Genomic DNA, 16,163 nt, shown 5'->3' with positions numbered 1-16,163 from the left:
GAAAACACACAAACTTACACTATGATTATGAAACATTTTGCTAAGAAGTATTCATGGTAATAAGATCAAGTTACTTTTACCTACAGCAAAAATGAAACAAAATATGTTTGCATACCAAACAAAATGTGTATTGTATATTCTGTAACAACCACACGGTCATATAATTAAAATGAAAGAATTCATTATAGCTATAGGATGCATTACAGAATTCATTCATTCTATATATATATAGAATTATAATGAAAGAACTTCATTACAATGAAAGAAGAAAGGCGAAGGGAGGGATGAGGGCGGTGAGGGTAAAAAAGAGTAAGGGAACTCCACGAAACCATGGTGGACACATGACAGTAGCTGCTGCACAGTTCATAATGGAAGGTACATTTACTCTAGTATTTTAGAAGTAACTAGTCTAGTCCCCTGCAGAAGAACCTGAACTGCAAAGCTGATGAACCATACCTGAATTTCTGCAGTAATAGCAGCGTTCAGCGCAGACTCTAAGCCTCCGTCAGCCATCAAGCTGCCCACCAAGAGGTCAATCATAAATCTACGTCCAGGGCTCACATTCATTTCGTTCCCTGAAACTAAGAATGGAAGAAGCTCTTAATGAAGTCCAAATGCAAGGCCCAGAGCGAGAGGCTTCAGCCTGAGGACCGACCTGCGCTGGGCAGGAGCGCCGAGAGCGCCCGGGCGCGCTCCTCGGCCGTGGGCAGCAGCACCGACCAGCCGCTCTGCAGCACCGCCTGCGCCGCCGACTGCACCGTGTTCAGAACCCCGGCATTGCTGGCCAGCGTTACCACTGTCTGCTTCAGGCTGTTCAGCAGCATGCTGCCCAGACCCAAGCCAAGGCATTCTGGATCCACCTGATGACTAATGGCAGCATGAAGCTGAAAAATAAAAAGAGAGGGAGGGAAGAAAAATTTTAATTAACAAGTGATATGAATTTCAAAGTCATTCCTGGAGCAAGTAAGTTCAGTGACCAATATACAAACTTCCACCTGAAAATCTGTAAAATTAAAGGGAAATGCTGGCTTGCCTGCATCCTGAATTTAAACCAATACTCAAAGATTATGAATGGTAGGTGTAAGCCCCAAAGTTCTGAAGTAAATCTAAAGAATAACCTAAACTGTTTCTGCATCATTAAATGATGCTAGAAAAAATAGCACATTTTCAGTGACTGTCAAACACCAATTAAAGAGGTCATTCACTTTTAAAAATGCTATTTAAAATTCATTTAAATGCTCAAAATCTGAGTATACAGGGCTTAATCCATTTAGAAATTGTTTATATAGATCATTCTTAATGAAACCCAGAAGCTGTCAAGAACAACAAACAACCACTAGATGCCAAATTTCAGAGAGTATAAAATGATAGTTTAGTTATTTCACTTTTCTAAATCAATGAAAGTGTTTTAAGGCACATTAAAGGTTATAGTTTCCATCTAAGCAATTCAGTGAAAACATTAAGCTCAGTGACTGCCCAAAGTGTAAGAAATTGAAGGTACCTGAAGTCTTAGAAGATTTAATGTTGCCACAGCCATACACTCCTTTTCCTGAGGAGGGGGCCAGTCAGAGGATCCATCCATTCCCTCAGTCACTTGTCTCAGCAACAGATCCAGCTGCTCAAATGTCATGGGGCAAACATCCACCACAAAAGGTACGCGCAAGCCTATTGACCACTCTGAACATGATGACCAAGCAAAACTCTATAAATGGAAACAATACACAAAGTTCCACAGTTAATTTCTAAATATAACACTGACTACAGATAGGAGTGCAAAGCTAAATCTGCCTTCAAACAGTAATAGATGATGTGCAAATAATACCAGCACAACTGTCAAAGAGAATGCTCCACTTGCATCCTTGTAAACATACATAAACCAATACAAATCCAGAACTCCCTCATTACATTTTCCAGTGTGTTGACATACTCATACCCAGATACCTCACTATTTCTGTGACAGGAAACATTCTGCTGACAACTTCTCAATTGCTGTATCACATAAAACAAAACAGGTAAATAGCTACTTCTCAGAACACCCAACAGAGGGAAAGCTAATCACCCCTTTTTGGCAGAACAACTGCACAAGATTTGTTTTTTCCAAAGCCTTGATTTACTCAGAATAAGGAAGAATACAAAAAGTCATTCAAGCGCATAGTGAAGGACCAGGATTAGAATACAGAACTAACCTCAGTGGGAGGTTAAACCAAGTAATTCAAAAACAAAACCTACCTGAGCAGGCCCACAAGCAATTCCAACGATATGCTTTGTGTCTAAGCCCGGGAGAGCCGCAGGCTCTGGTTTAGTGATACGCAAAGTATCGAAATGCTGACACTGGTCATTGCTCCCCCAGCTGTGCACCTCACTATCTTCAGTCAGTGCTAAACAATGGGTAGATCCAGCTGCCACATCTATCACTTTCTTTCCTGGTAGGAAAGTTAGATATTGAAAATATAACTTAGATATTACAATCAATGACAAATATAGCAGAGGTAATGAAAACTACGCTAATTACAATCATGCTTAACTAGGAACATATTATGGATGTCAAGACTCTCATTTCTGCCTCAGTAGTGGATTGGAAGAGTACAGCAAAACATAAACCAAGACACAGGTAAGTACAAAAGCTTAGAAGTTTTTAAAAAAAACTACTTTGTGTCCCTTCTACTTAGAAACTTTTTTGGGAAAGAGTTATTTAAACATCTCCCTATCTGTGATGAGAGACCACAAAGTTGTTCTCATTTGCATCATTCAGCATCTATGAATAATAATTTAAAGGAAAGACAAAGCATGAAAAAGGGTTTCTCATCTTCCCCCCTCATGTTTATCATAAATGAAAGAAACTATTTTCACTCTATTACAAACAAGTCAAAAGTCAAACATAACTTTAATGACATTATTTGTTGCCTGTTATTTTTGTTTATTCCATTCACTTGCCTTAATCTAAGCTTATATTATATATATTTTTTTTTATTTGCATGACAATGCAAACATACTTGCTATAAACAACCATTTCTGTAAACCCAATAAAAGAAAAGCAGTAAAAATAAAGAGAACACAAAGCATGCAGCATTTAAAGTAGTCATAATGAAGTATCTTTAAGTCTGCTAAAATCTGGTAGGTGTAAATACAGAAGTGATGAGAAATGCACATTATCACCTTTTTCAATGCTACTGGCATAAAATATGACAGAGTGCACAGTATCATCACTCAAAGTAGAGTTAATTTGTGTTGGGTAAAAAGCACCAACAGAAGGAGGTCTGGAATATTTCCAACTCTGATAATTACCTTTCAAGCCTTCCAGCAGTTTGGGATATCGAACATGCTCTTCTGTCCCATGCCCAAGTCTCTGATTGTCACCTTTCCCCCAGGTGTAGACCTGGCCATCTTTGGTTAAAGCAATAGAGAACTGACTCCCACAGCGTACTTTCACAATGTCCAGATCTTGAAGCTTTTCTATCAGCTTCGGGGTTTTGCAACCATCACTGCCTCCTCTTCCCAGTTTTCCATAGTCTCCATCACCCCAAGACCACACTTGGCCTTTAAATCAGAAGAAAGAAAACAAAAAATAATTGGACTGCTTTTTCATGTAATCAAGTCATCTGTTTTAACAAGTACTTAAAAATGCAAGATTCTATAACAAGCATAAATTTTAAATTTTATTTTAAGAAAAGCAGCTCCAAATTAATTTCTAAGCATTTGTGACAATATGAAAGAACAGTATTCGAAAACTTTTCAAGCTGAAAAAACTAAACATAGAAAGTGCAACATATAATATGCACTGAAAATCTATCCGTGTATGGAAAGTCCCTCTTAAAAATGCATGAAGCATAGGATTTACTGTAAATCAAGCAAGTTAAAAACTGCTTAATTTTATTATTTATAAGAACTTACAAAATGTTTTCCACATCAAATGGCCAGATTGTCTGTTAAACCTATTTTTATTTTCAGTTTGTATCATTCAAGCATTTCTCAGAATGAAATGAAACCACCACATTTATCACGTTCTTTTGAAATACACTACTAACTCTTAGTCCTGGTGTAGGAGCTTAGAAACAGCCAAGTCATTCTGCATCTGCAGTAAATAAAATTATGATTCAAGAATGCAACCCATGCATGGCCAAAATTAAAGTCCCATTTTACATTCTGATGTATTTGTGTTCCCTACTTGCATAAGCAGAGTCCCTTAAGGTACTCTGATATGCATGCTAGGCAGAGACCAAAAAGAGAGAAAAATGGATAAAATCTGAGTTTCCATTTCCTGTATGGGTATTCACACATGAATATTTATAGTGTATTTCAGTTTTTAAATAATGTACATCATATTAACAAACTATATTTCAAAGGAAAAGAACTATCTGCTTTCTAAGAGATGACTTTGGGGCTTGATCTGGCAATGATATGCAGGTTTTGAATTTGTCTCATCCCAGGCACCTTGGTCAGGGATGCTGGAAAGATGAACTTCCATGCAGCTTCTCTTTGACACTTCCAAGGCATTAACAGTGACAGCTTTCCTACTCTGAATTCTGGCTCTTGTGACAATGAGATATTTGCACTTAAATAGTAATGAATAAAATTTAGACACATGCACATGTATGTATTGTTTTACAGGTCCATTATACATTTACATGAAATACACCATATCATGAAATACACAACATATTTACATGAAATATACACCATAACTCAATATATTTACATATTCATAAGGAACATGTTGCATATCTACACACAGAAATACCTCTGCAACATTATATACAAAACGCATAAACATACACATTTATTTCCCTAGAAGGAATTTCAGCTTCAAATTCTTACAGAATTCAAGCTGCTAGAAATAAGCACATCTGCAGTATAAATATCTTCAGAGTAAAAAGAAGGCCAGGCAGCCATACTTAAAACTTTAAGTTTTGTTTTGCTACTAACCATTTTCAGTAACTGCAAGAGTCTGAGCATCTCCACTCCCACACGACACATCAATAACTTTGAGTCCTTTCAGCCCCGTGACCAGCATAGGGATGGTCTGATCTTCACTGGAACCTTCAAAACAAAGTGATTCTGTGAGAAGCAAAACCCAGAAGGCCTGACAGGTTCTTTTGTTTGTTTTTTTGCTTCTTTGCTTTTGGATGTTGCGTTGTGTGGGTGTAGGGCAGCTTTGTTTAGTTTTGTTTTCAGATCTGAGTATCATGACTAAGCTCCCGTATTGTTTCTGAGATAGCCAACAAGGATTTAACCCATGAAAAAGTCTAAGCTTCACAAGGAAAGGAACAGAGAACATCACAGATTTTTCTTCTCCATCCAATCACTTATTTCCAGAAAACACAGGGAATTTAATGGGTTTGAGACAATTCCTCCCATAATTATTTCAATTCACATGAAGCCACATAAGGTTCTCAAATCAGATTTAGGTGGGATGAAAGATCATCTGTGACAGGCACCAAATTCTTCAACAACTTATTTGAAGGTATCAACTAACTCACCATGACCAAGCCTGCCATAGTTTCCTCGTCCCCATGTGTACAGCTCTCCCTCAGCAGTAATGGCTGCACTGTAGGTGCTTCCACATGCAATATGAACAACATGTTTGCCAGCCTGCTTCCCAGATAAAGCAGATATCATCTTGGGTTCCTCCAGAGGCCTGTTTAAAGAGAAGGTGACATATTTCACAAAAGGTGATTCGACAAGTAGTTGATAAAAAGTGTGACATAGTCATCAGAATTGCAGCAATTCTACCTGCAAGCCTTATTATTAGTCTGAAGTAACAAAATATAGAGTTAGAAGCCAAAATTAAGTTCAAATTGGTCAGCAATATACAAACCACTGAAGGGACTTCTAACAACTGCAACTTCTGTTTCCAATTGAGTTAATGCAACTTTTTTAAAAACTGTTTGTCTATTGTTAAAAATACTACCTTTAATTACTGTATCTGAACAATTAATTTCATGACACTGATAACCCTTGTGTAGTCTTTCTCTTGCTTTAGAGGGGATTCTGCACTGGGGGAAGACACTTAAAATCTCTAAACTGTATTGATGTACGCCCCCATACAATATTGTTGTAGGAGACTGCTTCTACACAAAAGCAGGAGAGTTAAGTCCAGGAAAAACGGAGTAACGTACAACACCCTGCTTCAACATGTTTGTTAACGTTTCAGAAAAAAATGTGCTCTGGATTCATAAAACCATTAATAAAAGGTCTAATAACACTGCTCACCACTACACTACACCCTCCACCTAAAAGTATTTCAGAAAGTAGAATTAATAGAGAAGTGGGAATATTCTTGACCGAAAATATGCAAGGAGAATGTAAGTTCTGTTCAGTAACAGAGCCACATGTCAAATGTTGAACTTTTATATACACAAAAAAATAATCTTTACTATGAATTCAGAACACTTGCAAATAAATGTTATGATTATTTTTCATACATACACTGTATCCCCGTGACCTAGTCTTCCACCATCTCCACAGCCCCAAGAGAAAACTTCACCATTTGCTGATAAAGCCAGATAGTGGTGCCCATCTGAATGTGCTGCTATCTTCACAATATTTCTGGAAGCTAGACTCTGCACCAGCTGTGGCCCCTGTAAACCAAGCAAAAGCAATATTCTTACAAAGTCTGCTGACATTTTCCATCACATAACTAGGTACAGTTTTCCTTTTTCCAGTTTCCTATGTCCATGTTCTCAAATTAATGAGGTGAAGACATGAAGAAAAAAAATGGTCAAATATGACAAATGTAATGCTTTGAAGTTATTTGTTCCCATTCTTACAGGTCTTCAGTACATATGAAAATGCTATTTATCTTAACATTACAGGCTACCTTACTGACAAAGGCTTCTATTTACAGTATATTTTTGTTTGAGAAACTACACAGCTTAGACACAGTTATATCAATAAAATGAAATACATTTCATATCTGCCAATTTCTGAAGTTACCAAATCCAGCATATCAATAAAAGCAATTATCATTGTATCCAATACCTCTAGCCTGGCAGAAATTACAGAATTCATATGCTTTTCATCAAATCAATCCAAGAGACAAACACCACTATTTCTCAAAGTTCCAATACAACACTACACAATGCTCACAAAAATCAGCATGTCTCCATCTACTCTCCTAAGAAATTGCAGCTATTTAGAAGAGGAAACTTGGAAAGTAATACAGAACAAATTTTTAAAAATACGTAAAAAACTCTTACCAGAGTATCGCTGTTATACGCTTGCGTATAAACTCTTCCATTTCTAGATAATATCAGAAAACGTTTCTCTGCACAAGCAACCTGTACAACACCAAGGTTGGCCAGTCCTTCACACTGAATTGGACCACTCACATTAGCATAGTATTTCCAACCTATTAATCCCCAAGCAATGACCTCTTGCAGTGATCCCTAGGAAATAAGAAATTCTGTAAGTACAAATTTTGAAATACACAGCTTAATAAGTTATTTTTTAAACTTTTACATGCCAAATATGTTCAAATCTGAGACCATCATTCTTTCCAAAACTCAATTAAACCTACTAATTAGAAGACACCAAAAATAAAGACTTGCATTCATCATATTCAGTTCAATCTGGTACTAAATGAGCAATAAATATCTATGGAAAGAGATTCAGAAATTTTTTAGGCTGGAAAGTTTGGCATTTACTTTGTTCTTTTATTTTTTCAGTACATCAGACCCCCAATATTTATAAAGTCTGGTCTTGAGAATTTACTCTGAGAAACACAAGGAACAGTTCAAAATATGGCAGAATTAGTCACAGTGTGGTAAGACAGAATGGTTCATAAACCATAAAACTGCACTCTAAGGCTCACTGAAAACGGGCTGATGTAATTAAAGTTACCCAAGTAAGACAAATTTCAGAACTCTAGGTTATGTTGTGAAAATCAGGATTTGGAGAATCTTAGGAGCTGATTTCTTTGTGTTCTGAAATTCAGTTATGCTTTTAGGGAAAACACCTTACTGTATTTGATATTGCAGACACTTACCTTGTGAGATGTAGGAGAGCTACACTGTGGAGGCATACAGGGGGTGGCAAGGCGGTCTAAATGGGCCATGATCACCACAGCTGTTTGTCTCAGATCAATCGCCAGCTCATTGTCCTGTGGCAAAGTCAGATACCTCAGAAAACTTTCATTTGGACTTAGAGGGTAAGTCAGGAGCTGGAAAAGAGAAAAGAGCAGTCAGACAAACATTCAAGGTATATCTATGAGAGTACACATACAGATACACGATAAAGTTTAGACAAGATGACTATCTGCACAAGTGTAAGAGAAAATTAACTCTGTACATCTTTTTTTTACATTAGAGAAAAATTTGAAACATGAATGTTGACAAAATATTGTGCATATAATAGAAAGTTACAAGCATAATAAAATTGATTTATTACACTTTATCAACCTTAGAAATATTCACTAAGAGTCATAGTTCAATTAATTTTAAACACATAATAAAAACAACCCAAATATGAAGAAAAGTTACTTAGCCACATCTAAATTCATTATCACATGAGCATTAACTATGAAACACAATGCTTAACCTCTAATAATGCTGCGACATTCTTCCCCCACCTCAAGAAACTCAAATGCTCACATGAAAACCAAACGACCATGGTGTATATATACATCTTACATGGAAAACACCACCAATTTGGTTTGGATAATTTTATGATTATTTTAGCTAGGCAAATGAGATTTGATTCCAACATAATGCCCCTTTTAAATAATCCAAGAATACGTACCTGAATCTCTTCCTCAGTATTGGGCATGTCTTTATTACATATTATACTCTGAAATCTTTGTAGCAAGGGTAGAAGGGGTGCACTTGTTCCCTGTGCAGATCGCTCATTATCCGTTTCCCTTGTTCCATTATCCCAAAGTTGAAGCAGCAACATAACTGCAGATAACATTTGGCTGAAAGAGGGAATTAACATTTTCTATTAATAAGCATCCCTAAAATCATTGGGTTAGATTATTCATACACTTAAATCTCTAAATTTTTAAGTTTAACAAAATTAGATGTCAGTGCTTTCTGTTTAAAACAGATTATCAAAATATTAAAAATGGATTTTGCAATCTAGATAGTATTAGATCTCAATAACCGCTGCCTTACCAAAAACGTGCACATACTTTGAGCCACAATTATTATATTAAACCCAAATACATGAAAACTGAAGACTGTCAGCCCATTCCAGCAGTAACAGTTAAAAATTGGAGTGCTCGTGCTTCTCACCTTAGTGTACCCCTCTGCACTGCCAGTTCAAGCAATATGGCAAGTGCCAAGTGCTGGTCTTGCAAAGGAATGTTTCCCGGCCCTTTGGTACTGGGAGCTCCATGCACATCTCTATTAGAAGTCAAACAACATCCATTAACAAACAGGAAATAATACACAGTTGCTTACCAAAAGCACCTACAGCACCCCAAGAACCACTAAACTTACAGAAAAATACCAAAGGGGTGATGAAAGCAGCTGAGAAGTAAAGCTCACACATTCCAAACTAGGTCAAGTTTTAGAAGGACAGCTAGGCTTTAAAAATGCCCTAAGATTCACCACCTATCTACAGTTCTATTAAAGATGCTAAGAACATTAAAAACATTTTTCACAGGTGAAATTCAAATGTTTTATGATTTTTCACCTTAAGGATGTAGTTCCAGTACCGAAAAGACATTTCTAGTAACTACTGTGAAAAGATAACAACGTGAAGCCTAGTTAAGACGGAAAAGCTGTTTCAAGTCCAACATGAGTTTATTTCCTCTCATGCACAAAATATCTGTGTTATTCTACTATACTTGAAGGCCACAATTAGGAGTGCACATATATAGTATTACCAAAGTATTCTTCTCTGGATATGTTCACATTTGTAAAACACAATTCTTTTGCTAAGTCTTCATGCAGTGATTCAGAATATCCCAATTCAGATTCTTCTTAAGCAGTTAAAGTCATCAAATCATATTTAAAGTGCATCATGTCAATAGTTCATTAATTTTTTGCTTGCTTGTATAACAACATTAGAAAATGAAGGAAATCTTTCAAATTTTCTATGTTCATACCACCAGCTTCTGAGAGATGCAAGGTTGCAAGATGCAACAGCTCAAAAAAAGAAACTTACCCAGTCACAACAGACCTTAGGAATTTAGTAGCTCTTTCTACCACTTCCAGCCACACAGAAGATACAGTCCCTTCATCAAAAAGGGATGCCTCTGGAAGAGCTCGCAGTGCATCAAGTGATTCCTGTAACAATTCACTGCACAAGTCTGCATCTTCACCTAAGGAACACAGCAAGAGCAGTTACAGTCCCACCTTTACAGAAGTTAGAGAAATTGTTGTACACAATAATTTGGGGAGCTTTTTTTCAACATAAGTTACTCCCTACAGACAAAGTTCTCAGTTTTCACATGAGTATTTGACTGCAAGATGATAAAGAAATCTTCAAAAAAAAAAAAATTTAGAGAGGTGAAAACCCAAATCAGCTCATTTCACTATGCAGAGAAAAGAGCAGAACTAGGGCTGGCTGGAATAATCTTACACCTGCCATCTGATCAGACAGTCCAGACTGAGACAGGCAGGTTTAGTGGCACAGGTGACAATTCTGCCAAACCTCCACAATTTGACAACAGCTGACAAGTACACAAACTAAACACAAGCTTCACACTCCAAGCTTTTTATAAGCTGCTACTACCATGTAATAATATAGTGGCTTGACCTTGTCTGAAGAATAAATCTAACTTTGCTGAAATCTAGCATGAAATATACATGCTTTTCAAGAAATCCCAACATACCTTCCTCAGCATAAAATATCCCAGAAAAACCCAACATTGATACTGGCTTGGGTGGCTTTGATCAGCAACAACACTGTTGGGCATAGTATCACATAAGCACAATTATGCAAATCTATCATTCATAAATTTATGGTTCTATGCCAATGTTTAACACACACACACACACACACTTTAATGAGTCATCTGGCTTCAAATGAAATATGTATGCAATATGTTCAAGAGCAGACCTACCTGATCTCCAGGCTCTACGAAGGAAAGCAAATGCAAATGAAAGTGCTGCTCGGGATCCAACACGTGCAAGTCCTTCCACACCTTTGCCTACAGGCCTTGAGCTAAATAAAATCATGTATTAATAGTTTCAATGAGTTAGTATTATAATAATATATATTTACGTTATGATTATTTTGTGTAACATATATTCAATGATTTTATAATTTTGCCATTTGCATGCGTATACAATTACACAATTTTTATTTGTGAAGAAGCATAGCTGTGACTTGAAAAACAAGGTGAACAACATCAAAATGTCAGCAACCAAAATTCAACTTCAACCACTTCAAAGAAACAATTCAATATCCAATAACAAAAAGCTGCACAGAGAAAAATATAAACCAGACAAGAACAATGGACTGCCATAAAAAATGCCTATAGTTACTCAAAGTGAAATTATGATGCTTTACTCAAAATACACAAACATAAGGTACTTCATGTACTAGTTATTTACTTGGGAAGTCTCTATTTTTAGTCAGCTTGGACTGCATAAACTAAGCAGACTTTTTAATATTCATCTTTAATTATTGATAATTCCAGCCATTTGGTCATTACTTCTCTTTCTACTCAAGTGTCAATGCTAAAAATCTCTCTTTGCAGTTGCTGTACTTGTATAAGGAAGAGAGAGGTAGCTTCAACTTTTGGTAATATCCACTGGACTCATTTCTGTTAACTTCTAATACAGACAACCAAATTAATTTTGGCAAGCTCCCCTTTGTAGTCAGCAACTAGAGATTCCCTACCACTCCCAACACTGAACCACCAAGTCTAGTTTGTTCTGTTGTGAGATTACAATGAAAGTGAACAACTTAGGACTTTTTCAAGAAGTTACATTTTCATTATCAGCAATCTGATAACTTAAACACATCAGTGCTCTTTTTAATCAGAGCTGAAAAAAAATTCAAGAGAACAGTCTATTCAGGGAAAGATATCCTTGTCAGAACTCCAATCCCATAATAACTAGTTGTGCTATCTACTTACATTCTCCTTTCATATCTGAATCTAGAGACAATCTAACAAATTTTCCTAGCCAAATTACTTGTTCTGTCAGACAGACACTGAACACTTTCTTTAATGCCTTATCTGATAGATTTTTCTATTTTTAGGTCTAGATAGCTATCCAGACATGAAAAGTAATCAGATGGTTCCTTAGTCAGTTACTTCTCTTGAAATAGTTGCATATAAAATGCATAATTACATCATTTCTCACTCAAACTAAAGAAAACCACGTTCAGCTTTCTTGTATTTGTATTAAATAGTTGCATATAAAATGCACAATTACATAATTTCTAACCCAAACTAAGGTTCTATACTCTGATTTTATGTATTTTATGTATTTATACTCTGATTTTTTTGTATTTTTAATTTGTGCTTTAACTGAGCAACTATTGACAAAAATACATTAATGTTATTCAAACTATGTAATTCCCATCAACACCATTTCTGTAAAAGGTTTCTATACTTTCTAGCTGAGCAGAACAAAATAAATACTTCAATAAATGTATACTTATGGCTCAAAGTTGAATATCTACAGCAATGTACTACAATAAAATCCTATTAGTACAAACAAACACTGGAAGAAAGCACCAAGCAAGAAGAAGGACTGATGGCAGCTAACACCACATAACACGGTAAAGGTATCTTAAGAAATAAGTTTCTTTACCATTAATGTTTCACAAGGAGGAATAAATCACATTAAGCCCTCACAGACATGCTGATAACCTTTCTATGGCTTTTCTAATGGATTAACTTGTTCATGCATGTGTTATTACCTTTTCTTATCCACAGCAGGCAGAGGAACACTACTGCTTTTCCACTTGACTTTGACGTTTTCCTGAAGAACTGCTCTGTTCAAAGCAATGAAATATCGTTCCAGGATAACCAGCCTCTGCTTTAGCCTCATAGCTGACAGAGCTGTCGTTGCAGTTTGTGTGGCCAGAGTCTGCTGCTCCTTTACTAGTACTTGAAGGCATTCCTTCAATTCATTCACGTCTGAAAATCAGAGAGATACCATCTTATGAACATTTATCTTTGTTATATACAATATCAAGAAAAATAAAGGCAAATTGCAAACTGTAAATTGACCAGAAGTCTAAACCCAGTGAAACTCCCGATTTCTATATTTAATGCACACGGTATGACATAAATACAACCATACTTAAAACAGGTGTTTAGACAAAGGCTATCATCAAAACTGATTTTGTCTAAACAGATCTAAACCTCCATATTTCATGTCTGAAAGCATCACAGGAAATATTTTGTCTTTTCAATAAAACAAGTTAGACAACAAATTGTTATAATCCAACCTCAGACTTCTCTTAAGTGCAGGAAAGTCCCTTGCAAGTCTCCACAAGAATTTGCTTTCATTTTGCACTGATACATATAAGTTCCTCAGAAGTCATAAAACTGCTCTCAGAAGCTCTAGAATCATTGCCAAGAGCTGCTATGCTTCTGAAACAAGTAATGTCAGAAATTTAAGATGCTTTCAAGTACTATTAGCAAATAAAAGACCTGCCTTATGTACCAATGCTAGAATATTAATTCTTCTTTCTCTTCACCTCAGCAATTACGCCAAAGTTCTATTAATCTAATAATGGATGCTAAGAAGTACAGTGTCAAAAATGATGACAAAAAACTACTCTAAAACAAAAATTTGGAAACTGTGTTTTTATATACTCTGTAGCTTTAATTTCTAAGACAAGCATCAACAATGTACATTCCTAAAGGGGTTCTTTTCTGTCCCTTCATTAACAGTCTGATCACTGAGCCACACCACTCTGCTTTGCACTGCATTACTATACTTGTTCCTAAGCCAGCCACATTTGTTGCCTGGCAGCTACACAGAAGTATCTTTGTTTTAAATGACACCTGACTAAGTAGTATGAAAAAAAAAAAAAAAAACCCACATATGTCTGCATATATGTAACAATGGTTTGTGAGAAGATGGACACATTTCAAAATAATTCCAGAAAACCAACCCCAAAACTATATAAAATCAACATATTCCTTGCAACAAGTGCCTCCAAACTACAGACATTTAGACACATTATGGTAATCTCTATGGTTAAAGGTTTTATCTGAGGAGGCATAAAACTTCTTTTGCAACTGCAGCTGCAAAAGGTATTTCAAAGTTTTGTCCCTCATCTTTGTGTACCCAGGAAAGAATTCAAGCAGTCCTCTCTGCCACTGGATCACATTGCAGTCACTTATGGTTTGCTGGCAGCCATCACCCCCAGCCTGTTTTCAGCATTGCTACTCACATTTCAGCATTTCATAATGTGTTAGATTCCTTTCCCTAGGCAATTCACATCTTTCCACCTGACTATGAGGGACTTATTTTTTCAACAAGAACAGATCAAAAAATATTCCTTGCAGTCTAGACCTCTCAGATGAAACTGACAGCAGCAATTATACATCCTGACTCAAACAGCAAGAAATGTGACAAAACCAACATGAAATTAGACAAAAAGCCATACCATGCTTAATTTTAGCTCTACAAAATTTCCCAAACAACTATGTAGCACAGAGCAAAAACACATACCACGGGAAAAAAAAAAAAAAAATTAGCAGAGTGCCCCAACAGTACATAGTCAATACTGACATTCCAGTTCCATGATCCCTCTAGGCAAACTATTCAAAGACATAAAAATCAGGATTTTTTTTCTCCCTTCCTGAACACTAAAGTCCTATCACTCTCTAAATACCACCAGGCTACAACACCAAAGACAAAATGTCCATGGTTTCTTCTTCATAAAGATACTTTGCTTAACACTGTTTGTTTTGATAAATAATGTTATCATGCAGATTCAGCTCCCAAATTATGGTCTCATATCTATAGAAGTAAAGAAATAGTCAATGAAGAAAAGATAAGGCACTTCAACACTTATGTTTGGGGAAAAGGCTACGTTTGGTGCTACAGCAAACAAGCACTGAGTGATAGATTCAGCAGTCTGTCAAGTAATACAGAGCAACAGCATTCATCCTTTATTCCTTCCTGGCAAGTTACCTAATTGTGGAAACTCTCTAAAATTGTTCCTAAGAGTTGAAGACTTAGGTGAAAAAGCCCTTTGTTTCAAAACACACACAAAATCCATCATGGACTGCCAGAAAGAAACACTTAGGACAAGCAGAGACCACCCACTCACCAATCCTTCAGCAATTACTTCAGGAGGAACCTGCCCTGAAAGTCTGAAACTGCACATCTTTCAAACCACTTTCATTCACACACAATGACATCCAGGTGTTACATAAATTAAGAAATATACATTTTTTTGTCAGAAGAATAGCCTTGTTAAGGTTTAGGGTTTAACAGGTTTCAATGATCTCAGACCTAGCAGGAGGCTAAGAAAGCTGGGGGAGAAGGCTGTGCCTTCACAATTAAAAATAGCTACAATTTTAAAAAAGCTTCCTACCAAAATTAAACAATTCTGCTTGTAAATATTTCATATAAACTTCCTTAGTATTTCAAGAAAGCAAAACAAAGTTCATATGCAAAGTGTAGTAAAGGCTGGAATAGGTAATAGTATCCTTGTAACCCAGACACCTAAAAACTGAACCAAGGACTGTCTTGTTTGATTAAAAGTAATACTATTTTTAAGTGAGATATATCTGTACACTTCCTCACTTTAAATCTTGTCTTATTCCATAAGTAAATTTATCTTTACAATAAATTCAGTTAATCTTTCAAAAGGTTTAAATACATCTGGGAATCAACACAGTGAAACTCATTTCTATAAACTGATGAACTAAACAGTCTAGTGAGAGAATAGGTTATTCATAGTAACGATTCAAATTTCATCTGAGAAGGTTACAGGGAACTCTTTAAACAAAACTGTTCATATGTCACCACACCAGCCCTTGATGTTAACCATCCTTTGCAATGCTATGCTTTGCTAGTTGTTCTGCAAAGGGTGGAGACACATTATTTACCTATTCTGCACCTGCACTGTAGGAGCTGGAATTATACCACACCAGTTTAAATTCTCAAACCACCATTAGCAAAACACTTGTTAACTGGCAGCTACAGTCAGGTATGTTGCTGCTGCAGTAGAGATAGGTAAGGGTTTTACCCTCTTCTGTTTAAATTTATCACATCTCTCCATCCCCTCAGCAAACAACA

General features: G+C 36.3%; 1 protein-coding gene across 1 annotated transcript in view; it reads right to left on the bottom strand.

The window, feature by feature from the left end:
• Positions 1-16,163, bottom strand: part of HERC2 (HECT and RLD domain containing E3 ubiquitin protein ligase 2) — a 101,947-nt gene that overhangs the window by 61,825 nt on the left and 23,959 nt on the right. The window contains exons 5-19 of the mRNA XM_056491813.1: positions 12,817-13,036; positions 11,006-11,106; positions 10,105-10,261; positions 9,228-9,338; positions 8,737-8,908; positions 7,985-8,158; positions 7,197-7,385; positions 6,427-6,578; positions 5,478-5,635; positions 4,924-5,037; positions 3,286-3,537; positions 2,230-2,423; positions 1,502-1,702; positions 656-884; positions 457-581 (exon numbers count right to left, since the gene is read on the bottom strand). Coding sequence (XP_056347788.1) covers positions 457-581; positions 656-884; positions 1,502-1,702; positions 2,230-2,423; positions 3,286-3,537; positions 4,924-5,037; positions 5,478-5,635; positions 6,427-6,578; positions 7,197-7,385; positions 7,985-8,158; positions 8,737-8,908; positions 9,228-9,338; positions 10,105-10,261; positions 11,006-11,106; positions 12,817-13,036 — 2,549 coding nt within the window. The remainder of the gene's footprint in view (positions 1-456; positions 582-655; positions 885-1,501; positions 1,703-2,229; positions 2,424-3,285; positions 3,538-4,923; positions 5,038-5,477; positions 5,636-6,426; positions 6,579-7,196; positions 7,386-7,984; positions 8,159-8,736; positions 8,909-9,227; positions 9,339-10,104; positions 10,262-11,005; positions 11,107-12,816; positions 13,037-16,163) is intronic.

The sequence above is a fragment of the Oenanthe melanoleuca genome, chromosome 1 (genome assembly GCF_029582105.1).
Source record: "Oenanthe melanoleuca isolate GR-GAL-2019-014 chromosome 1, OMel1.0, whole genome shotgun sequence".
Lineage (NCBI taxonomy): Eukaryota > Metazoa > Chordata > Aves > Passeriformes > Muscicapidae > Oenanthe > Oenanthe melanoleuca.
This window is presented reverse-complemented; position numbering and strand designations above follow the sequence as displayed.